The 25,722-nt window shown below is 34.2% G+C and overlaps 1 protein-coding gene across 1 annotated transcript in view; it reads right to left on the minus strand.

Moving 5' to 3' along the window:
- LOC128982944 (FACT complex subunit Ssrp1) overlaps window positions 1–25,722 on the minus strand; it is a 124,437-nt gene that overhangs the window by 93,638 nt on the left and 5,077 nt on the right. The window contains exons 2-4 of the mRNA XM_054402040.1: window positions 21,458–21,643; window positions 12,672–12,887; window positions 11,062–11,237 (exon numbers count right to left, since the gene is read on the minus strand). Of these exons, the coding sequence (XP_054258015.1) occupies window positions 11,062–11,237; window positions 12,672–12,887; window positions 21,458–21,643 (578 nt within the window). The remainder of the gene's footprint in view (window positions 1–11,061; window positions 11,238–12,671; window positions 12,888–21,457; window positions 21,644–25,722) is intronic.

Genomic DNA, 25,722 nt, shown 5'->3' on the forward strand with positions numbered 1-25,722 from the left:
CACCCTACTTTCAAGATTTGGTAAATTTCTTTCAAATATATTACGAATTTTGCTATTTTTTTCTACCTAAGAAATTTTTTTGTGCAAATATTATTAATGCTTTGTATTAAGCTTAGTTTACTTTAAATTCTACATATTACATGTTTTTTTCATAACTTTACTCCTTGACCCCCAAAACTGAGGTTTAAAGTCAAAATTTGAAAGGTTTTTACCACTTTTACGAGCCCCATGTTATTCTTATGGAGGATAACTATGAAGTTTAAAGACTTTGGTATGCTCATCTGATTCGTTTAGAAACGTGCTAGAAACTTGAAATTTAATAGTATTGTAGTATGGGATCCTAAATTAACGGTGAAATTCCCAAAAGTCCCATTTAAAAATTTTAACCCACCCAAAAATAAAAAATGGCGGACATCTAAAAACGAAAAAACACGTTTTTTTAAACGGCTATAACTAAAAAACGGTATGAGCTAGAAACGATTTTAAAGAATTTTCATGGACTTAATTTTTGAAAGTAGGGCGTTTTTTTTTTTGGGTGAAGGGGTGTGATTTTTGGAGAACGCCAAGTAGGGTTTTAGAATTAAGTTTTCTACAAAACCCTACTTGGCGTTCTCCAAAAATCACACCCCTTCACCCCAAAAAAACGCCCTACTTTCAAAAATTGGTAAATTTAGTTCAATTTTTTTAATGGTTTTTGCTACTTTTTCCAAACTAATCAATTTTATTTTTTTATATTATAAATGCCTCTTTAAAATTTACTCTTTACTTTACATGTTTTTTAGTAGCTGCTTTATTTCACCCCTAAAATGTAAGATTAATGTCAAAATTTGAAAGATTCTAACACTGTTACGAGGCTATAACAGTTTCCCATGTTATTCTTATTAGGAATAAGCTCGTACACTCACGTAGGCCCCCATTAATAAAATAAAAAGTCAATTTAAATGAATCTTTTACTTACGTTCAATAACAAGGGAGTTCAAATCGGTTTGCCGATAAAAGTTTTCCGCAACTTTGCGCCCCCACCCCTAAGTTGTCGACCACCCCTGGAGGCGACGGCATGGGTTTTAAACTCACCTAGGCCCCCATTAATAAAATAAAAAGTCAATTTAAATGAATCTTTTACTTACGTTTAATAACAAGGGAGTTAAAAGCGGTTTGCCGATTAACGTTTTTCGCAACTTTGCGCCACCACCCCTAAGTTTTCGACCCCCCCTGGAGGCGACGACATGGGTTTTTACACTTACCTAATCAAATCAAATCAAATCAAAATATCCTTTATTCATTTAAGTACAATTGTACAGGAATAGAGTCAGATCTTACAAAATAAAATGTTTTACATTTAAGAACTGATAATAAGACAGAATATTTATTTTATTTGTTCTCCCAAAACTCTTCAAGAGAATAAGGGGCAATTTTAATCAAATACTGTTTCAGACAATTTTTAAACTTTTTTGTATCATTTTCAGTTAGAAGTATTTTTGGAAGATGGGACATAAATTTATTTCCTGTGAATTTTGTTTTCTTTTTATAAAATTCTAGATTGTGTCTATCAATTTGAGATTGAGAACGAGTGTTATAATTATGACTAATTTTGTTTGATACCTGAGTTTTTGTAATATTTTTTGCATAAATAATAGTTTCCAAGATATATAGTCCATGAACAGTTAGTATTCCAAGATCGGTAAAAATATGCTTTACCGAATCTTTCCTTTTCAAATTAAACATTGTTTTTGGCAACTTTGCGCCCTCACCCCTAAGTTGTCGACCACTCCTGGAGGCGACGACATGGGTTTTTACACTCACCTAGGATCCCATTACCAAAATCAAAAGTCAAAATCTCTGACTCTTTTCATGCATACTCAACTGCACCTAGCACCTGTACTACTACACCTTCAAGCCAAATTTAATAAAAAACGGACAAAAATTACTTAAGTTATTAAAATACAAACAACATAATAATTTGTAATTTTACAAGTTAGTAAAATTACAAAAGTTACTTAAGTTTCAAAGACGTGTATATATAAATTAGAGGTCTGCGGTACAGAAAATTTAAGGTCGGTACAATTCGATACGGTAAAACATTTTGTACCTCGGTTCTCGGTACAAAATCGGTACGGTAGGGGGCTACCATTATTTTTGTCTATTTTCTTCTCAGAATTGTATTTAAACCAATATTTTAAATTTAAACATTGACATTACTATGAAAATGGATAGTATCGTACATTCGTGGTTTTTTAACAACTAAACAGTCCATACATTATTAAAACCTTTATTATTAACAGTATTGTGTTAGTTAAGATGACTTTACCTATGTTATTTACTAAGATAAGGCATAGCCATGAAAAAGAGAGTTTTAAAATTAAGTTAACAATTTTTAGGAATAAATATTATGTTTGAAACAGCAATTTTATAAGATAGTTCAATAACTACTGGTAAATTATTTCTAACTAGGCCTAAACACAATAACTGGGTGTTCCTTTCATCTTAGGCTCAATTCAATTTTCTTAGTATATTTAAAAGCTTTTCCAAAGAATCAAAAGACCCAGGCCTTATTATTTAGGAGGGTATATATTTAATGTTATTGCAAAATTTTGTAAGTTTTTTTTGTATATTATCAAATACAAAATTTAAAATTAATCCAAACAAAAATGGTGGTTTCCACTACTTACGTGATTTAAATTCCATAAACGTTTAACAAATAAAGTGGTATGGTTGAGTTTTATTTCTAAAAGTGTTGGTGGATGTCTAAATATTTTATACAACATAATAATGTAAAGATTAAATTTGTCTATTTCATCCCAGTAGGGTAGGACAGCTAGTAAAATATAAAACTCATAAAAATAATGTTGTTATCAGTAAGTGATGATACAAGTTTGCTGATAGGCTACTAATGAATGAGTGAATGAAGGGAAACCCCAGAAATAATGAAAGAATAATGACTTTGTATGTTGTTATCTGTAAGGCTACGGCCACACGGGCGTTTTTTCACGCGGTAAAATGTAGCTTATTTTCACGCTGCTTGAATTCCCGCTGTTGTATGCCACATGTGCGTTTTTTTCACGCAGTAAAATGTAGCTTATTCTCACGCCGGTTAAAGTCCAGGAGCGGCAAAATGCAGTGGGAACCCGCAGTTGAGTGACGAATTCGCGTAATTATGTTATATATCTTCCTCATGGCCGGAATAGTAACCTTGTTTCTGACTAGTGAACAAGAAATATGAATGGTATATTAATTTCGATACGAAAACAATACTAAAATTATTGAGCGGAGCGAAGCGAGCGAAGCTCTTATACTACACTCCTGCTTTTGTTTTACAAATACTCCTCCTGAACGGCTGAAGCGATCTGCATGAAATTTAACACAGTCATAGTAACCAACCACGGGAAGGTATAAATCTGAAATGGTACAAATCGGACAACAGGGCTTTTCCCTATATGAATTTAAACTTTTAGAAATTTAACATGGGCCTTATGGGTTAATTGGTTGCCATGACAGTATTTGCAAGATAACAATAAAAAGGCAAACAAAAGTTGTAACATGTGTTTACAAATAAATCATCTAAACTAGCACATTGCAAAATAGAGAACAAAAGGGAAGGAACAATCGGATTGATAACCGTTGAGCATTATTTGCTACAAAATGTATAACCAATCAGGATTATGCACCATATTGGCTTTTGATGTTACAAGTAGATATTTTTTCATTTACGTGAACCAGACGTACAATTTACTTTGAATACTGCACATAGGGATTCCAAATTATGTGAACCAAATATATCGTTAACTTTGGATACAGCAATTAGACATTACATTAACGTGAACCAGATGCATTATTGACTTTAGATACTGGAAGTATAGATATCCCATTTACAAGAAACATAGACATTGACTTTGATACTACAAGTAGACATCCGATTGGGTCGCCGGAATGGTCGCCCCCGGAAACATCACCCCCCAGGCTAAACGTGACGTCACGAAACCAGTTAACCAGCTGTTATAAAATCTATGTCCGCGACCGGAATCGTACCCCCCAAGGGCTTGACAAGTAATTTATCAAAGTCTAGTTGATATGAACTAATTATGTTATTAATTTTAATTCAAACAAGTAGAAACGGAAAGGTCTTCCCCGGCAAGACATCCCCTATGTACACCCCGGAATCGTCCCCCCCTGAAACGCTACCCCTAGTAGGGCTGGGCTGCTCGGCAGCCTACCTGCTGCCCGTCCTCCCCAGCCCATTGTTCTGAGGGTCGGCCGCTAGTTCATTGTTACTGTCACTTGGACAACCACTTTTCCACAGAAAAAATAACAGACGTTGTGGTGGAATATCAATCAGTAGATTTAGATGTGTATAAACTTCTAAGATAACTAAATAATAAGAGCATGGTTCGACTTTAAAAAATGATTATTTTATACTCAATTCATAAAAAAAACTACCAGCGATAATGCGTATACATTTTCTGTTTCATTAAATAGTAGTTATATTTATCAACATCAGTAAACTCACCTTACACGGCAATTGTTAAGCAACATATTTGATTAAAATATAATAATTTCTAAATGTATTAAAAATAAATCGCATTGCTTTATTATAGGTTTGGCCACGATTTAATTAATAATTCAAAAATTAGAAACATATTATTATATAAGAGTAAACATATTAATATCTCTTAGAGGATTAATCCCTTAAATTTAACGAAATAATTAATTGTTAGTAATTACAAATATGTAAATTCTACTATTCTAAAGGTTATGCCAAAAAGTATCTTAATCCAGAAACAGCCTAGTCTAGATTCATATCACTGGAATAGAGTAAAAATATAATGAAAGTATAATAAAAATATCAGAATCACTTTAAATCGAGAAGATTACTTGCAATCAGTGTTCAAATACCAATAAATTAGTTTTGTTATAAGATGTATATGTTTAGAAACCCGTTTTGCTACTGAAGTATGCAAAATTATGTTTCATTATTACTAAGGGTAATATAGGCCTATACGTGAGTTCAAATTTTTAATATGTAACTAGCTGTAACCCGCGGGCTTGGCCCCGTTTAACTTCTTAATTTTCAAGATGATCTCGTTCGCATGGCTCAATCACGTCCTGGTTGAAGTTCGTTTGCTACGCTCACTCACCTTTAGGTTGCAGCTCGTTCGCTGCGCTCACTTGCCTTCAGGTTAGCTCGTTCGCTACGCTCACTCACCTTTTGGTTGCAAATTAGCTGTTGTCATAAAATGTAAAAAAAATAATAGTGCTGCACCCTGTTGGTAATCCTTGTAACTTTAACGCTATTGAACATCATAGAACAGATCCAACTTGTTTAATTGAAACAGCTGTTAAGATTCATTCCATTTCTCATAAGGTTAACATGGAAAACTCCAGAGCCACTGGGGCGGAGCCGATTGGACGGATCACGAAATTGATGGTGTATAAACCTATTCCATGAAATTCTACACGTATGTACCAAGTTTCGTGGCAATCGGTTCAGCGGTGTCTGAGTTTATCACTGCCAAACAAATATATACAGGGTGAGTTTTAATTGTCCCCCCCCCAACTTTTTTCTACATTTTTTCAAATATCAATCCAAGACCACTTCCAAACATTGTTGGGTAGTAAGTACTTCATTTTGACAAGGTGGTCATTTCCGGCCGCCATCTTGGATCCGCCATATTGGATGCAAAATTTTTTTTTCAAATGTAAAGGTGGGGTTGTGACCCATTATTTCGAACTAGATTTTTACCCTGATTACAATGCCGCAAACTGTTTTTAAAAATCTTGATTCATTCTAAAGTTATGAGGGCTTTTTAAAACTTTATTTTTGGCCCATTTTAACATTGCGCATTTACAAAATAAGACCATAATCTCAAAATAGTGCTAGATAAAGATAAGTATACACTACCAGTAATTGTTGACCTATTTTCACTTGGTTATGACTGATGTATCTTTTTCGGCCACCATCTTGGATCCGCCATTTTGAAATGTGATAAATTATTTTAAATATGAAGGGGGTGTTGTGACCCATCATTTCTAACTACTTTTTTAAGCTGAACTTAATTCCATAATTCGTTTTTCATTTTCATTTTTTGATTTTTAAATTTTGACATTTTTAAAAAAAAAATTGCAATATTTCATAAATAAAACTTGATAACAAAAAACGGATTGCGGCATTGAGTTTAGCTTAAAAAAGTAGTTCGATATGATGGGTCACAACACCCCCTTCATATTTAAAATAATTTATCACATTTCAAAATGGCGGATCCAAGATGGCGGCCGAAAAAAATACATCAGTCATAACCAAGTGAAAATAGGTCGACAATTACTGGTAGTGTATACTTATCTTTATCTGGCACTATTTTGAGATTATGGTATTAGTTTGTAAATGCGCAATGTTAAAATGGGCCAAAAATAAAGTTTTAAAAAGCCCTCATAACTTTAGAATGAATCAAGATTTTTAAAAACAGTTTGCGGCATTAAAGTCAGGGTAAAAATCTAGTTCGAAATAATGGGTCACAACCCTACCTTTACATTTGAAAAAAAATTTTGCATCCAATATGGCGGATCCAAGATGGCGGCCGGAAATGACCACCTTGTCAAAATGAAGTACTTACTACCCAACAATGTTTGGAAGTGGTCTGGCATTGATATTTTGAAACATGTAGAAAAAAGTTGGGGGGGGGGACAATTAAAACTCACCCTGTATATATACAAACATCCTCTTTTATACTTATAGATTGTTGTGTTGACTACTGCAAGGAAACTGATAAACAGTACTTGGAAAGGTGAAAGAATTTATTAGAGTGACCAGTGTACAGGAAGTCTCAATAATCCTTTCGTACGTTACTCCGAACTCTAATGTCCTTTTGTTTAAAGAATCTCATTCCAAAAATGGCCATTCCAGTTGTAGGTATAGAGATTTGTGAGAAAGATTAATTTTTATAAATTATATGCGTATTATATGCGTAATAAAAAGCTTTTATATTCAATCATTCAAGGTTTTTAGTGAATTTCCCTATTGGGAAGTAGCTATTTTCGTAGGTGGGACGGTAAGACCTAGGCCCGGGACCGATTTACTTTTTCATTTGGATGTCCCCAGAGCCCAAAAACACCATTTGTTCAAATTTTTATATATGTATATATATTCAACCAGATTTACATAATTTGATGCTTTGGTTAAGTCAACAGTAATACATAAAATATTTACAAAATTCCTTATAGGCCTACTACAAGCACAACTTCACGTTACATTCTTTCCAATGACACCAAAAACATGACAATCGGTTCAGTAGTTTTGGAGGAGTAATTGTCACAATAAATCTGCTTGCGTATTAAATAAGTATAGATATATATATTATATATACGTCTGTAAACGCGATCACGTGAGTAATTTTTTTCCGATTTTAATGAAATTTGATTTGAAGGTGTAAGGAGGGATAAACTTGAATGAGTTCACGAACCAGCATGATCGGAGCATAGGAACGGGGTTTTACGGGGGGTTTTATGGGGTAAAAAATGACTTTTATCATTTTTTACCTTCAAAACACAAAATTTCCCAATTTCGCTTTAGACCTTTTTAAATAGCTTTAAAACCCGAATAATTTAGTATACCAAAGTGTTTTTGAACGGTTATTGGTAACGGATAAAATTCAAAAAATGTTTAATTTTAAATTCCCATGTATTCTTAAGGTGAATATTGTAAAATGTTGTAGTTTGCTTGTTTATGGATATATTTCGATCAAAATTGGCAAATTTATTTATTTTATACTAAGCTGTTATTATTTTACTAAAAAATACATTTCATTAGTTTCCTTGTAGCAGCAAACCTAGGTATTTATTAAACCTAATGTTAAATCTATATATTAATACACATCTACGATAGCCATAATGTTCTACCGCTTTACCTAAACAATAGAAAAAAATAAATTACGATAAATTTGTAAATTATCACAAATTTTTCATGAAATTAAAAACATAAACATAACTGTAAACAATCCTACTTATACAGTTCTCATTGCGTATCACAGTTGTTCGTTACTGCTTAGTTCAATAGCTGTTTTTATTCATGACAAAAATAATAGTGCTGCAACCTGTTGGTAAATCTTATAACTTTTTAATGCTTTTGCATATCATAGAACCAATTTTAGTTAGTTGTAACAGCTGACTAAATTCTTTAATTCCCTTTAAATATGAATACTCATAAGGTTAACATGGGGAACTACAGAGCCACTGGGGCGGAGCCCGAAAGGGTTTGCGAAATAAGAATATGCATATATGTTATTCGGGAATGTGAGCTATTATCAATCAATTTAAGCCCAATCCATCCAGTAGCCTAGTTAATGTGTGATTGAACTTCAAACAAACGAACACACAAACTTTCATATTTATAATATTAGTAAGATTTATACATTTGATGTATAAAATTAACGGAAAATGACTAGAGAAAGCACAATATCGAAGTGTTAATTTGTATTTATCTTAATATTGACAAAATTTTCGTAATAATACAAAATCCTTCCCATTCAAGCAAGTTATAATCCTTCACATTCACGAGAGTTCAGTCGAGCGGTGGTAATATGGGACAGTATCCACCCTTGTGAACAATAGCTGGCTCGAGTCACGAGCCCAAGCCCTACAGCAGGTATACTGGGGGTGATCATGGCAGGGGGGGACCTTTCCGGGGTGTGCATTTTGAAAACGATCGGGGGGTAACGTATCCGGTTAACATAAATTGTAATTAGAAAATCTGGTAATTGTATATGATAAGTGGATATAATTATTTAATTATTAATACGCAAACTCTAAAATAACTCGTCATATCGACGAGTGCATGCTGCAACTGAAATTGAGTGTCCGCGGCCGGAAACATCACCCCCCGGTCTCTGACGTCAATATGACGTAGGGGGGTGATGTTTCCGGGGGCGACCTTTCCGCGTCCCCATCCGATTTACGTGAACCAAATGTATCATTAACTTTGGATAGGTACTGCAAGTAGACATGTAATTCATGAGAAACAGATGAACCATTGACTTTAGATACTGCAAGTAGACATTTCATTTACGTGAACCAAATGTGCCATTGACATTAGATACTTCAAGTAGAAATTTAATTTATTAGAACCGGATGGGCCATTGACTTCGGATACTGTAAGAAGACATCCCCTTTACATATAACACATTTGGGTTCTGCAAGTAGACATTCCATTATTTATGTGAATCATACGTACCATTGAATTAGGATTAGTTAAGGAGACATCTCATTACGTGAACCAATTGTACCATTGATTTTGGATACTGCAAGTAGACATTCCATTTACTTGAACCAAATGTGCCATTTGCATTGGATACATCAATAGACATTTAATTTATAAAAACAGAAAGACCATTGGATTTAGATACTGCAAGTAGACATCTCATTAACGTGAACCAATTGTACCATTGACTTTGGATACTGCAAGTAGACTAGACATCCCGTTTACGTGATATAAATGCACCATTGACATTGGATACTGCAAAGAGACATCTCATTTACGTTAACCAAAAGGAGCATTGACTTTGGATACTGTAAGTATACTTCCCATTTACGTATAACAAATGTAGCATTACCTTTGGGTTCTGCAAGTAGACATTCCATTGTTTATGTGAACCAAACGTACCATTGAATAAGAGGATTCGACCAGGAGATGTCTCAATTACGTGAACTAGATTTAGCATTGACTTTGGATACAGCAAGTAGACATTCCATTTACATATAACAGACATAGCATTGACTTAAAAAAATGATTAATATACTTGCTGCGCTCAATATTGCAAGCATACAACTGCATTGCACACCTAGTTTTATTTTGTTAACCATTCATTTAATTATTTACATTTAGTATATTTTTAGTTTGTTATTTATTATTATTTTTATTTTTAATTACCAACCGCAATACACCAATTTACAAAGATAATCAGAGGTTTGACAGCTTCAACAGTGAATGTTTGTGCTTATGACTAGATTAACAATAATAAAACCAAAATTGATAACAATAATAGACAATGAAATGCGTAACAATAAAATAAAAAAAATATAAAAAAATGAATATAATATATTAATTTCGATACGAAAACAACAATAAAATTATTTTATTTTTACATTTAGTATAAAAAAATGAATATAATATAAATATTTTTATGACAAGATTTTCATCAGATCTTTGAATATTCTAAAATTTTTTAGTCCAGCTAAATGCTAATTGGCTAGTGCTAATGCTAATTTTACGCTATCCTGGACAAAATTAGATACATTTATATTTATTTTAACTTTGCTAGGACGACTCGATCAAAGCTGCGTGTTGCTCCCGCCCGTGTGGCCAGGGACAGTGCGTGAAAACAAGCTTAAAAAATGCACCCCAGTCCATTCTTCTGCGGGCCCGCGGCGGTCGATTTTGAAGACGCGCCTAATCTGCGTGAAAACACACTCCGTGTGGCATAGGCCTACCTCATTACATTTAATGCTGCCCATATTTCTCACGTTTTTTCACGCCGCGTTCTTGCGTGAAAAAACGCCCGTGTGGCCGTAGCCTAAGAGTTATCTAATGTTTTATAGGCTTACAAAATAATTGTTTTCAACTACAACAGTTTATAATTAATTATGCTTCTCTTCTGAAACAACACAACCAGACCAGAAAACCAGATGCTTAATAAAGGCCAATGACCTAAATATCATGATTGTGCAATGTTGGATTTTGATGTAAAAATGCAAATCATTGCATTAATTTGAATATATTTGTAGTTAATTCAAATTATATTTTTGACAATTCAAAGTTTCTACACGGTAAAAGAGAATCTGAAGTCAAACTGGGCAAAGGATTCCCGAAAATACAGCTTTGTATCATTGTCCTGCTATTAGATAAGCCAGCCCTCTAGTCTAAATATAGCTTCAAGGTTGCACCCTCCCCTCCCCACCAGGGACATCAACATGAAAAAAAATATTGGTCCTGGGTCTACGTATTACTGTGACACCTACGGTAATAGCTACTTCCCTATACAGTAGGTAAATTCGCTTAAAGTAGAGTTAATCACTAACCGAGGGGTGAGGCATTGGATCTCTCGGAATATGGCAATGGCGTCTCCGCTGACTGAAATAACACTAGCTTGGTCCATAACTTGCTTGTGGAAAGCTTCAACAGGGTCATCTCCAGCTAGCTCTGACACGGGGATATGAAACCTCATCTCCATCAAGCCAACAGGCGCATCGTCATTCTACATCACAAACACAATCATATCATAACAATAACTTGGTACAATCACCGAGCGTAACATGGGATACTGGTTATTACATTGTAGGGTAGAAGGACTGTTCAAAGTCAATCAATCCGAGTCTCTTTTAATGAACTTTCAAAAAAAAAATGATCTTAATAAAAAAATTTTCCACAAAAACACCACTCTATCTTGCAACCTTGCTGACTGCACCAATTTTTTTGGAATAACAATAGATCATAAATTAACCTGGACAACTCACATAACAGACGTCATCAAAAAGTTTTACCCATAGTAATACTATGGGTAGGCCTATGTTAGTTTATCCTATTCTTAACTACAGAATAATTTCTTTTGGAAATTCCGAACAAAGGGAAAAAGTTTGTAAATTACAAAAAAGAATCATGAAAACAATTCACTCTATCAAAACTAGGGATTCTTGTGAAAATACATTTAAAAGCAACAATATTCTTACCTTTCCCAGTCTGTACATCAATAATAATTTGTTAATATTTTATGAAACAAAATATTTCTAAATTTTCTGTTAATTCCGATCACAAAAGCTGCCTTTTATACCATGAACACAAAAAAGAATCTTCTTCCCACTATTCTGGTATTAAGTTTTATAATAATCTGCCTGATCTATCTATATATTAATAGGCAAGCATGTTTCTTTAAAACCTTTTTTCTCAGCTTGTGTGCATCGCAGTACTAGTATGCCTTTCAATAAGAAAAGAATACTTCGCATTTAGTTGTAGCTAGCTAGACTTATGGTTCCTCAGGTAGGCTAAAACATAAATTCCTATTTCAAATTGAAAATCATTTTATTTGAACAAATTGTTAGATAGTCTCTAAAAATCTATTTGCAATGGGAGTTTTATTTGAAATAATCAAATTTACAAAGAAAATATGCCAAGTCCAGACATTTCCACATTCATTGTACTTACAATAAAATAAATACAACCAAATAAAAACATTATATTTGTATTTTTAGTTATAGACATAGTCAAAGGACATATTGTGCTATGTTGTATTTTTTCACTAAATAAATAAGCTGGAGACCTTGATTTTAATCATCTATTTTACCATACCCTAAAATCCACTAATGTATTTCATTTGCATACTTTCATTGATTAATACAGAGCAGCAAAAACAGCAATACTCTCATTGATGTTTAATGTGCCGGACCCAGGCAGTGGGTGATAGCAACTCTGCCAGTTCGAACGTCGCGGCCTTGTTATTAGAGGTGGCTATGGTACAAGTCGGCTACTGTTAGTTATAATCAGTAAAAGTTACTCTATTAACCCCATGAGTTAGGCCCATGATTAATCCCTAGGGTGGACAACTAGCTGCTCCAATTGTTGTTGCTGTCCAGCTATTTATACACCACTGAACTCTTAGTTTCAATATTACACTAATGTCCTTAGGTCTACTCACTTGGTGGAACTCGATAGTGACTTCATTCTTGCCAGTTGTACACTGTGAGACATTATTCAATGGGACTTCAAATGCAGAGAGATTGCCAACCTCAAAACTGAGAACTGATCCTGCAAACTTAGCTGTACCCCAGTTCCATCCCTTTACACTGAGTTCCTTTTCCAACATGTCTAATGAATAACTGGTTTTGAAAAACTTGGCAATTTTGTCTTGTTCCTGTGTTGGAGAGAGATCAAATCAGTCAGGACAGGACCGTAATACCATTGTTAGCACAGACATAGGATATTGTACAAAACATTCAATACATGAAACTACATTTAGAGTAGGTGCATTGTCAAACCTATAATCTCTTCTATCTATACAGTCTTATAAAAAGCAAACAACACTCATTGACTTCTCCTCTGATTCCAGCCACATTGGCAAACATCACTGACTCACTCATTGATCGCTATATCTCAAAAACTACAAATCGGAAGAACTCAAGAATTGGCATGGAGGTTCCACTTAACCTCTGGATGTGCAAAAAGAAGAGTATTCTCAGAAAATATATCAGGGCTCTGCTGCAGGGATCTTTCAAGTTCCCATGTTATCCTATATGAAGAAAAGATTTGTTTGCATTTGAACATATTTTGCACAAAAATGTTAGGAAACATCTGCCAATATTTAAATTGCAATCAAAAAAAATATTTCTTGGCCGGTTGGTACTGCACTTCAATAGTTCTATGTCATATACCTATAAAATATGTGATGAAGAACATTTCAGATTGATGGACCAACTATTATAATCTTTTATATTAATACGTGAGGGCTGTTTTTTGTGAACACTACTCCTCCCTTATTGGTGGACCAATTTCAACGTTTAAGGTGTCTGAATTTAAATGTTTCTACCCTTAAGAGTGTGAGACCATTTCAAAGGTCGGGTTTTCACCATAAGAATTACATTGAACAAATTAAAAAACAAAAAAAAACAGCTGTATATAAAAAGAAACTCACCAGCTTCTTGGGAGTAAATATTTATGTTTGTAATATTCAGGAGGTTATAGACCTATCCAATTATAGACCTATCCAAACAGTTTTAATCAGTTTTGTTGGAAGAACAGAAATTTTCTTGAGTTTAAAGAAAAATATTGAAAACAGGAGGAGGTTAAGAGGAAATCTTATACGTATGAGAAGAGTAGAAGAGAGGCCTGGTCTAACAGTAAGGAATCCAGATACACAATCACTTGGAGAGATGAATAATTTTTACCAAAACTGCTATGCAACTTATTTTGCAAGTAAAAAAATCATGAAGAATATACAAATCATGTTGTCACAGTGGTAAAGAAACCTACCTAATGTCAGATCAAATGAATACATGTAATAAATGTTTACTGGTAACAGCTGTAAGTCGGGAAACATTTGTATAAAACACTAAAAAATAAGGCCGGCATCTAAAAAATTATAAAATATTTTTACAATTAGTGTTTATTATTTCAACCTGTTATTAATAGAGAGAGTATTTCAATTAGTTACATAAGCTTTGAGTCTTTTAAACTTATCGAAATCAAAAATTATGACTGTTATTTACTGCAGTTTTAAATAACGCCTGTATAATAACGGTTCTTGACAATTGCTCGATTTTGAGCACTCAAAAGATTACTGTTATTTGTTTTTAATAACTCCTGTATAATACTGGTACTTGACAATGGCTTGATTTCGAGCAACAGGCACACTAGTACGATTATAATAGTTGAACTATATAATCATATGACTGTGATGAATGTCCTAGATAGAACATAGCATATTAGGCCTACCATATTTCCAATCAAAATGGTGCCAAATAAACAGCTACCAAATTTCTAATTTCGGATTACGAGGTAAATGAAATGTAAAAAGTAGTGACTACAAAAACAGAGACAAAAATAATTATTTATCAGTCAATCGTAAGGGGTGTCAGTAGTGTTATTGTGTACAGCAGCAGATATGAGGAATAAGTTACAATAAGAAAGTAGAAAATAAAAATAAATTTTCTTGGGATAAATTTATGCACTTTTGATGCCACAAAACATAAAGTTTCCTCATCCATTTACAAATATCCCCGCTGCAGCAAACCTGCCGACTAAGCGAATTATCATTTGTCTGAATTGATTTTCAATTAAATCTATTTCAATAACATTAGGTTTAATAAGTACCTAGGTTTGCTGCTACAAGGAAACTAATAAAATGTATTTTTTTTGTAAAATATTAACAGCTTAGTATAAAATAAATAACTTTGCCAAGTTTGATCAAAATATATCCATAAACAAGCAAACTACAACATTTTACAATATTCTCCATAAGAATAACATGGGAATTTTAAATTTACAATTTTTTAACCTTCTCTGTTACCAATACACGTAAAAAAACACTAGGATATAATATTTTTTTGGTTTTTTTAAGCTATTTAAACAGATCTAGAGAGAAACTGGGAAATTTTGTGTTTTGAGGGTCAAAAACACAAACAAAAACCCGTTTAACTTTATAAGTATTCGCATGGCTCAATCACGTCCCGGTTGAAGTTCGTTCGCTACGCTCACTCACCTTTAGGTTGGAGCTTGTTTGCTGCGCTCACTTGTTTTCAGGTTAGCTCGTTCGCTACGCTAACTCGCCTCCAGGTTGATGTTTGTTCGCTACGCTCACTCACCTTTTGGTTGCAAATCAGCTGTTGTCATAAATTTTAAAAAGTCATCGCTTTTAGCGAATTTCCCTACAGGGAAGTAGCTATTACCGTAGGTCTCATGGTAAGACCTAAGCCCAGGACAGATTTACTTTTTCATTTTGATGTCCCCAGAGGCCAAAAACACCATTCGTTCAAATTTTTATATATCTATATATATATATATATATGTGTGTCCATCCGCACGATAACTTGAGTAATTTTTGTCCGATTTTGATAAAATTTGGTTTGAAGGTGTAAGGCAGGATAACCTTGAATGAGTTTGCGAACCATCATGATCGGACTATGGGAACGGGGGATTATGGGGGGTTTTATGGGGTAAAAATAGGTTTTTCCCATTTTTGACCCTAAAAACACAAAATTTCACAATTTCTTTTTAAACCATTTTGTAGAGCTTAAAAAAACAAATAATTTAGTATATTGAAGCGTTATTATGCGCCTAATTGTTACGGAGAAAATTCAAAAAAATTGTAATTTTAAAATTCCCATGTTATTCTTATGGAGAATAAGTCAACTGTTGTAGTTTGCTTGTTTATGAACATATTTTGATCAAATTTGGAAAATACATTAATTTCTTACTAAACCACAGAACCTTTTAATATTTTACATTAAAAAAAACTTTTACCCTCCCTGTTGCAGCAAACCTAAGTACTCATTAAACTAATTCTGTTTAAATAGGGAATAAATGTGATATTTTTAAGGAGACATTTTAGTTTAAATCTAATCAGGCAGATGGAAATTCGCTAAGTCTGCAGGTTTGCTGCGGCGGGGGTATTATTGTTTATAATACTTTGATAAAGGTTTTTATGTTTTAATATTTAACATTGGAGAATTTAAACGTTGTTAAGTGCACGAGTGAAAATTTAAAAACGTACGTTTTCATGTCCCTGGCCTTTTACTTCGTAGATACTGGATTTGTAGTTTATTATTATGTGTTTTAATATTTTTTGGGACGGGGGCAACATGTTACACACATTTATTTGGTTTTAAATAGGTTCTAGGTATTTTTTTCGTATTTTTAAAGTCTCAAAATTCACGACCATGACGTGTCCCTAGGGTACATTTTCCAACTTTCACGCTGTTTTTAGACTAATTATTCATGCCGAAATATATAAAGCCATATTTTTATGTCATCAATGGTTATTAAACTTACAAAAAAGGAGCATATTATAATTTTATTGTCATTGCAAATTGACTACCATGACAAAATAAGTCTGTCCCTCGATTTGGCGTCACGACCATTTGGGAAAAATTTTCAACTTTGGAGCACGACAGTGGCAAGCCTGGCGTCGATGGAGTCAGTTGGTTTTAGAGACTAGTTCGGGGTGTACGTCAGGATTGTAGTGCCGGTCGTTTCGAGTTGAAAGGAGGAATTACAAGATTAATAAAGGATAGATTGTGTTTTTTGTAATTTTGGTGTGTCCATGACCGTACGTAGTCATTCGATGAAGTAGACATGGTGTTAATTTTTGTTTATAAGATATTTCAATTGCTAGATTAACCTAGAAGTCCACATTGTATCCTCGAACATGAGGTGCAGGGCTACCGCCAGAACAGAGCCAAATAACACGTAATTTCACGACCAAAGTTTCACGACCATCGCGGGTTTTTTCACGACCAATCCAGCCTTATGGATTATAGTGTGTTTGGTCGTGACAATAACTTTAATATAATTGTAAATTGAACAGTTTAGTTCAATTGAAACACATATTTTTATTATAACTAACAGTATAATTGAAGGATTGTTTAGAAAGATTTAGATTACTTCAGAAAATTCACGACCGTACCGCTTGTCCCTGACCATCACGTTTATGATTTCTATCATAAAAATTTCAAAAATTAAAATATCGTCATATTTCAATGTTTTATACACAAAAGAAGCACACCTCTATACAAATATAACGATATTTCGGGTCTCAGGTAAGTTTTTTCGGAGTTATACAAACTTAAAAAGATTTTATTGGCTTTTTTTCAATTTTTTGAGTTTTTTTATTTTTTTTTAGAAAGACCAAATATACCAAAAGCTCAGTGACCTTTTTATTGTATAATGGTCATAAAAGTAAATTAGTTTATAGCAAAACATAGTTATAAAAATAATATTAACTATTTTTAATATTCATTTAAACGTCTGTTATGGTCGTGACAGGATTTTGTGTTTTTACACTAAAGATGCTCTTTAAAAAAAAAACTACCAAAGATATTGCGTTACCAAGGACATTTTATGAAACTTCAAATGTTAATGAAATAAAAAAAAATAATAAAAGTTTTGAAAAAAGGGGAAAAAATTTGCAAAGTGCTTTTCCTGAAAACGTACGTTTTTAAATTTTCACTCGCACAGGTGTTCTGCGATTGGGGTTTAATACATTTGGACTTATTCAAAAGTAAAATAGTTTTCTGTGCTGCACTCTGTAGAAACACTGTGGCACTATTTCAAATCATGACTAATGCTAATACAGAATGTTGTAATTATTCAAACTTACAAAACAGTTGGTGAAAGTAAACATCTGCTTTTAAATTATATTTATTTGTAAACATTGTAGATCAAAAAGTCTGACATTGGCCCACTTAAAACCAAGGCTATTAAAAAGAAAAAGAGGTTGCCTCAGTCGCGCGTATGACGTCACCCGCCGACCCGACGGTGCTGCTTTTAATTCACACAGCTGTCACCTGTCAAGTACTTTGTTATTGTTGTTTGTTTTTTATTTATTTATTTGTAAACAGATCCGGGTCGGCGGGTGACGTCATACGCGCGACTGAGGCAACCTCTTTTTCTTTTTAATAGCCTTGACTTAAAACCCTCTGGGGCAGAGGGTTCCTTTTGACAGGTCTGCACCAAACTTCACTTGAACCATCCTTGAAAGATGCTTAATAATGCCTGAAAGTTTCATACAATCTGTCGAGCGGTTTCGGAGTACATAACGTATATACATATATATATATACAGGGTGAATAAAAAGTCAAGACCCCCCCCTCTAATATTTTTCCAAGTAAATATACAGAGATATCCTTTTGTCGGTCGAGCAATCTTAGCAGGAAGCTTCATTTTATATTTTTGAAATTTTTGAGTGTCCCCCCAAAAGGGGGGATTTGGGGGGCAACTCAAATATTTTAAATGGAAACCCCCTTCAAGTGACACCTCATTTTGAAGTGTTTACAAAAACTTAAAGAATGGTGAAAACTAGAGGTCGCTATCCCTTCTCTATCCAAAATGGTAGCCCGTCAAATGTTGTGGAAAATCAATGGTAAAATTTTTAATATTGGCTGTCATTTTGGATAGAGAAGAGATAGCGACCTCTAGTTTTCACCATTCTTTAAGTTTTTGCAAACACTTCAAAATGAGGTGTCACTTGAAGGGGGTTTACATTTAAAATATTTGAGTTGCCCCCCGAATCCCCCCTTTTGGGGGGACACTCAAAAATTTCAAAATTATAAAATGAAGCTTCCTGCTAAGATTGCTCGACCACCAAAAGGATATCTCTGTATATTTACTTGGAAAAATATTAGAGGGGGGGGTCTTGACTTTTTATTCACCCTGTATACACACACATACATAGTTCCTCTTTTATAGATATAGATATTTTATATATATATTATATATAAATTGGAACAAATTGTGTTTTTGGCCTCTGGCGACATCAAAATGGAAAAGTAAATCGGTCCCAGGTCCTATGTCTCACCGTGCCACCTACCACCAGTTAATGTACAGATGAATTTCTTCACACTTTAGTACCAAGTGGTTTACCTCCTTATAAGTTATGCCTTAAAATTTGTAATTTTACTAAGAAACTTAAATCCACAAAAAGGACTCGATAATGGAACCAGATTAAGCGTGAAAGAGATGAATGACAAAGTCAGACACTTGAAAAGTTGGTCTTTATCTGCCAGAGCCCTGCTTTCAGCATGGGGCATTGTACGTAGCAATGTCAAGATGCCACGATTTTGATGATCTTAAAATAATGGTTAAAGAACAACGAAACCAAGATCATCTGGCTACAGACGTTAGAGTGTTTACAATATAGTATGGGAAGAGTTTCTTATTTAACATTTTAAAAGTAAGGTGAACATTTTAACTGGTCCATCAGTCAGTACTCTAAGCCTACTCTGTTAGAACCTTTATTAAAACAGTGTTGAGCTTAACATTTTTATTTATTGTTAATTAAAAGTTAAGCTCTTAAAAGTTTTTCCTACTTAGCTACTTCTCTATAGGGAAATTCGCTAAAAACATCCTTATATATAATACGTGAAGGTGATTTCTACGAAACACTACTCCTCCGTAAATTATGGACGGATTTTTTCAAACGATGTGTCAAAATTAAGTATTTTCGGTGTAGACGCCCCCTTTCACCAATTCCTGTAATAAAAGTCCTCGGGCTTTGCCCCACAGGCCATCAAAATCCCAATGTATTTCTTAGGAAGAAAAGATTTCGTTTACTTAAAACAGACGAATAATTTGTATTAATTACAGCTGTTCATAGTAAACACACATGATACACACAAGAGCATTTGATTTCAGAGTGAGTTCTTTTACATTTTCGATAACTAGGGTGGAGTAAACGTTAGTTTTCAGAGTGAGTTAGTTTCCAATTTTGATAACTGTAGTGGAGAAGAACCACCAAGGAGAAGAAATATAAATAATGTTTTTATTTATTTATAATCGTTACTATGGACAACCTAAGGCGGCTATGAGTAAGGCTATTTATAGAAAACACTAAAAAACAAGATCGGCTTTTGAAAAATGATAAGATACTTACAAGAAATGTTGATTATATCGATCCGTTTATCTGTTATGTACATCTTGAGTATTTCCATAATCTTTGAGTCGGGGAAATTATGACTGTTATTGGTTTTAAAATAACGCCTGTAATACTAAGCAATTGCTCGAATGCGAGCAACAGGTACACTAGTACTTTACAATTCTTTGACTTCCTAATGTGGTAGTGGTAACTGTAACCCCTAACCTCAAAATCGAAGACACCTCCCTGTTATCCGAGATTCTCGGTAACCGAGGTACTATCAGTCCCAACAGCTGTCTTAACTTAGGCCTAAAATGGAAACTCCAAATTTACAATACAAATCTTAATTTTATTCAATGAAGTTACAAAATTGATAATAACAAAAAAAGGGGATTTACAATCAGGGTTGACAATATGGGGAGAATTTACTTGAAGTTACTTAAAGCTTAGAGGCTAATACAATGATCTCAATTTAGGTTCAGGGGTTTGTTACATGTACTCTGAATCTCAGGTTGGGGTGATCGGGCGGTGTCGGAATTTAATCTTGTGATTTAGGTAATTATTTGGTTATTAAACATAAGGAGAATGAAATATCTAGTATAATAAATACTCAGTAGCAGATTACTGTATGACTTAAACTTGTGATCAAGTTGACTGTTGTTCAATGTTCTGGTTGATGTAATAATCAATCTTTGGATAGGCTATCTTCACATAAGGATTAAAAGTTTAAATTTGGTTTTGAAATAATAGATTATTGAAAATTCTTTTTCTAATTAGTGAAATTGTTCTGGAATAGGCTTGAAATAGTTTCTTGATGTTAAAATTTAGTATGAAAGAAGTAGTAAGCATTTGTTACTCATTTGTTAAATTTAGCAATTTCTTTCCAAACCATTTTAGTGAGCCATTACTATGCGCCTAATGGTTACGGTGAAAATTGCAAAAAATTGTAAATTTAAAATTTCGATGTTATTCTTATTGAAAATAATAAGTTAACTGTTTAGTTTGCTTGCTTACAAACATATTTTGATCAAATTTTGAAAATGCCCTCATCATACTAAACTAAAACAATTAATCTTTTACAACAAAAAAAAACTTTCTACCCTCCCTGCAGCAAACCTAAGAACTTGTTAAACAAATGCTATTTAAATAGGGAATAAGTGTGATATTTTTAAGAAGACATTTTAATGTAAATTGAATCATGCAAATGGAGATTGCTTAGTCGGCAGGTTTGCTGTTGCGGGATATTTAAATTTTTGACAACAAAATATGGAGAAAAATTCAAGATGATAGCCAAACCTTACACAGTGAATTTTGTAAAAAGCTATTTTCATATTTAAATACACATAATAAAGACTTACCGATTCTCTGAATCCAAAAAATCTGTGCAGAGATCCATTTTTCAGGAATAAGCGAAGGCCCCATTGACCTACCAACTTTTGCCAATTCACAAATTCAAGATCTGAAGCCAAAATTTGTTCAACTTTTCCAGTTTTACTGTTTTTGAAGCTAATTGCTTGATCAGACAACTTCAACTTTCCAGGGGTCTGAAATAGACATTTATTTGGTTAAGATTTACACTTAGGCTGATGCAAACATTAATATTTCTTAAAGGAATTTTGTTCACTTTTTTGTACTAGATTTCATGTTTACATTTGCCATGTTAGACAAATAGCACGTCTAATAAGTATGCTTTATCTTCTGTAGAAAGATTACTGCGAGATATTGCCAAAAGAGAAGACCAAGAATACCGACGATCGCGCCGTGACCGCGGAGTCATACCGACGATCACGCCGTGACCGCGGAGACATACCGACGATCGTGCCGTGACCATGAGTCATACCGACGATCGCGCCGTGACCGCGAAGACATACCAACGATCGCGCCGTGACCGTGAGTCATACCGACGATCGCGCCGTGACCGCGGAGTCATACCGACGATCACCCCGTGACCGCGGAGTCATACCGACGATCGCACCGTGAGTCATACCGACGATCGCACCGTGACCGTGAGTCATACCGACGATCGCACCGTGACCGCGAGTCACAAGTTTCTACAGGTACCTGAAAAATTGTTACCCATTTTTTGGTTTTAATAGATCAGTGCCACAAACGGTAAAGATTGATTTTGTATGCCTTTTTTGGTAACTGCAATACTCAAGACTTTCTTTTTATGCACAGAAAAAAATCCCGTCCCGTCCCGTCCCGAAAATTGGGAAGGAAATAAAAATCCCGTCCCGTCCCGTCCCGAACTAAAAATTCAATCCCGTCCATCCCTACCCGGAATTATACCCCTGGAATTTTACCCCCCGGTTTTTAACCCCGGATTTTTACCCCGGAATTTTACCCCCTGGCCAGATATATAAATTAGTGAGAATGATTAATTATCTTCATTCTGATTTAATTTAATAGTAAACATTTTATTATTAAGTAGCCTATCTTAATTTATTTGTAACATCAACTATTCTAACAGGTTTTTGATTTGATTTTTGAGATTCGAGTATCAGGATTCGATCTTTGAAGCCAACTGTTGATTAATATGACGTATAAACAAACATCAGAATGGTAATTGATTCAAAGATTTCTTTAACAATTTATTATACAACTGTGGTAAAACAATGTATTTCGTTTGTATTGTAACAATAACAAAATATGCCTTATTGTTTGTTTACGAAGAAATGTTCACCCAATTATCATTTAAATGAGCTACTCAACTCAGTTTATTTTATATACTTATTAACCAACAGTTGGCCCCAAACGCAAATCCCGAACATCAAAATTAAACAGCGAATTGTGTTTACTTAGTTGAGATTACAAAATAAATAAATAAAGATAGGCGACTAAATAATGAAATGTTTACAATTAATTAAAAACAGAAATAAGAAAATCAATCACTCAATTTCTAAAATCGGCCAGGGGGTAAAAATCCGGGGGTAAAAATCCGGCCCGTACATCTGCAGTTGTCTAAACGCTAGTTATATCACAGAAAACGTACTACTATAACCCAGAATGCCAACCGCATGGTAAAAAGCATTAAGCGGTTTGAGAGAGCTTTACCTGTCAATCCGTAGGCAGCGCCACCAGCGTTGCCATGCAATAGCATAGCAACGCTGGTGGCGCTGCCTACGGATTGACAGGCAAAGCTCTCTCAAAACACTTAATGCGTTTTACCATGCGGTTGGCATTCTGGGTTATAGTAGTACGTTTTCTGTGGTTATATGGACAGGGGGTAAAATTCCGGTTTTTATCGCTAATCTAATTAATCACACTTTGGCTATTTTCATTAGACTTCCAAATCTGCGGGGGTAAAATTCCGGCCGCGAACAAACTTTTGGCCACTCATGTTACTACGTCATAGTGACGTCAGATTTGCCCAGGGGGTAAAATTCCAGGGGGATAAAATTCCAGCGACCCGGATAGCGCGGGCACCGGTACTCCATTCTCGCGTGTGTGATACACGCCTGTAAATACAAGAAACAATTTAAACTTTGAGCAGTCATTTCCGCCGCTTCCATCCATCCTTGAACCTGTAAAGAAAAAAAATCATAACATTTACATTTATGTTAAAACCTTTACTCCTTTTACATCCAAATTCTTTACAAATCTGATGGTTGCCCCTGGGTTGGAAGAATCATGAGAAAAACAATTATAGACAGAGCGATGGCAGTGGAAGCTTGATGTTATAAAAAATTGAAAGTTGGACATGTAGAATAAAAATTGTTCCCAGAGATCCTTAAGGGACGGCCTGATATTGTTTGTTTCTTCCAATGATTTTTTGACAATTCTTAAAACTAAACTACACTGAATTTAATGTTAAGCTACTACACTGTAACACCAAAATAATGAGTTGTACCATTTGTACTTAAAGGTATATCTTTTGTAGTGCAACTTTTACAATTACTCTTTATGATCTAGTATAAAAAATGTAATATTGACTCTGAAATGAAAGGTAATAATACAAGGACGAATAATGCAATGAATTGGAAAACAACAATGTATTATGATGGCCTTTTGATCTACAATTATACTTGTATTATTGTAGCACTGTATCAATTAACTGGCACATAGATAATTTTATTCTGAGTTTGTTTAAATATTATAATAGCCTAATTTGTTTTACATTTGAGCTTTTTAGGGACTTACGCCCCTACAAGCCACTAGTTTGACTTAAATTTAGGAGAGCACTGTATTTAGACACGTGATCACTGGTCTCAAATCTTTCCCACGAGAACAGTCGTTTCAGTACCGCCCACTTCCTGCCGATGTAATTCGGTTAAACCGATGCGCTGATAAAAATTTTCCGGTTAAAGAGATGTTATTTCCGCCGAGTATTAGTCCAGTTAATAACTTGTTTATTCAAACATTGTAGCCTACATTTTAACAGCCTGTTTCTTCAGTAGGCCTAATATTCATTTGCTGTGCTGTGAAAAATAATGGTACCTATATTTGGTTTCAGGAGGTAAAAAATTATAAAGTAAGATGCCCCTACCTAGACATATTAAATTTAAAAATTCGTTTGGAGGCACCTGGCCTATTAAACTTAAATAATTGCCTACAAGTTAACACAAAATGGTACAGTTGTCTGACATACTTAAATAAACTAATGTTAGCCATACTGTAGGCCTACACGATTTGATATAGGCTAGCCTAATTTAAATAGCCTAAGTCATAAGTCATTTATTTGGCCAAATTAACCAAATACATTACAATCAACTACTCTAGCCGTGTCAAAATAAACTAAAATATGAAACTTCTTAAGTAGTAGGGTACATTTGTAAAACTATTTACAGGCTGTGTACTGAAAATTATGTTGGAAGAATGAAGTGGAGTGTTTGGGGATGGGAATGTTGTTCCCTAGTGTTTCGCAGAGATTACTTGTGACAAGAAGAAACAACAAACTTGTCAAGACTTCTTTTTTACAAATGACAGTGTCTTCAAAATGTACAAAGAAGGAAAGGTTAAAATTGTATAAACTGTCGAAAGATTTCCCTGCAAGATTGCTTTTTTGAGAGGGAGAAGATTACTCTTAGAGCCTTCTTTTGGAGACGAAACAATAACTTAGCAGAGTCCGTTGGTTTTCACTTCCCCAGACAGATAGGCCTACAGTATATGATAGATATCCGGAAATACTATGCCAAGGTGAAGGCTATGCAGACAGAAGTACTGTACCTCACTATCAGCGTTTATTTTTCAGAGTTAGAAGAACAAAACCCCCAGTGGAGACTCTGATGATTATAAATTAGGCCACCTAAACTTTCAATTTGATGGAAAAAGTTCAAATTTTCGTTCAATAGGCTTATCAAACCAAAAAGATTTACATTTTGGGATGAGGTCACAACTTTGTCTTCTGAACGTTAAGGCCATACCCTAGTTGTTTGCTGGATGATGACCTATTAGACATGTAAAAGTTCAACATTTGAGTTTTCTCTTCGAGTTTAAAATCACCTGATTTTCTTAACACCATTGCAGAAGACTGTTCGACTTTTAAAATGCCTTTAGCTCCATGGATTCCAAAGATACACTGGAAAGAGTACTTGAGGGATGTATCATCGGCAAATAGGCAAGTCTTAGATGAGCTGACACTTTTATGCAGGCTGTTAATGAAGATAAGAAACAGCGTGGGACC

Source organism: Macrosteles quadrilineatus, unplaced genomic scaffold, assembly GCF_028750875.1.
Source record: "Macrosteles quadrilineatus isolate MER2022 unplaced genomic scaffold, UCM_ALF_1.0 Scaffold_1__1_contigs__length_201487025, whole genome shotgun sequence".
In the NCBI taxonomy this organism is placed as follows: Eukaryota; Metazoa; Arthropoda; class Insecta; order Hemiptera; family Cicadellidae; genus Macrosteles; species Macrosteles quadrilineatus.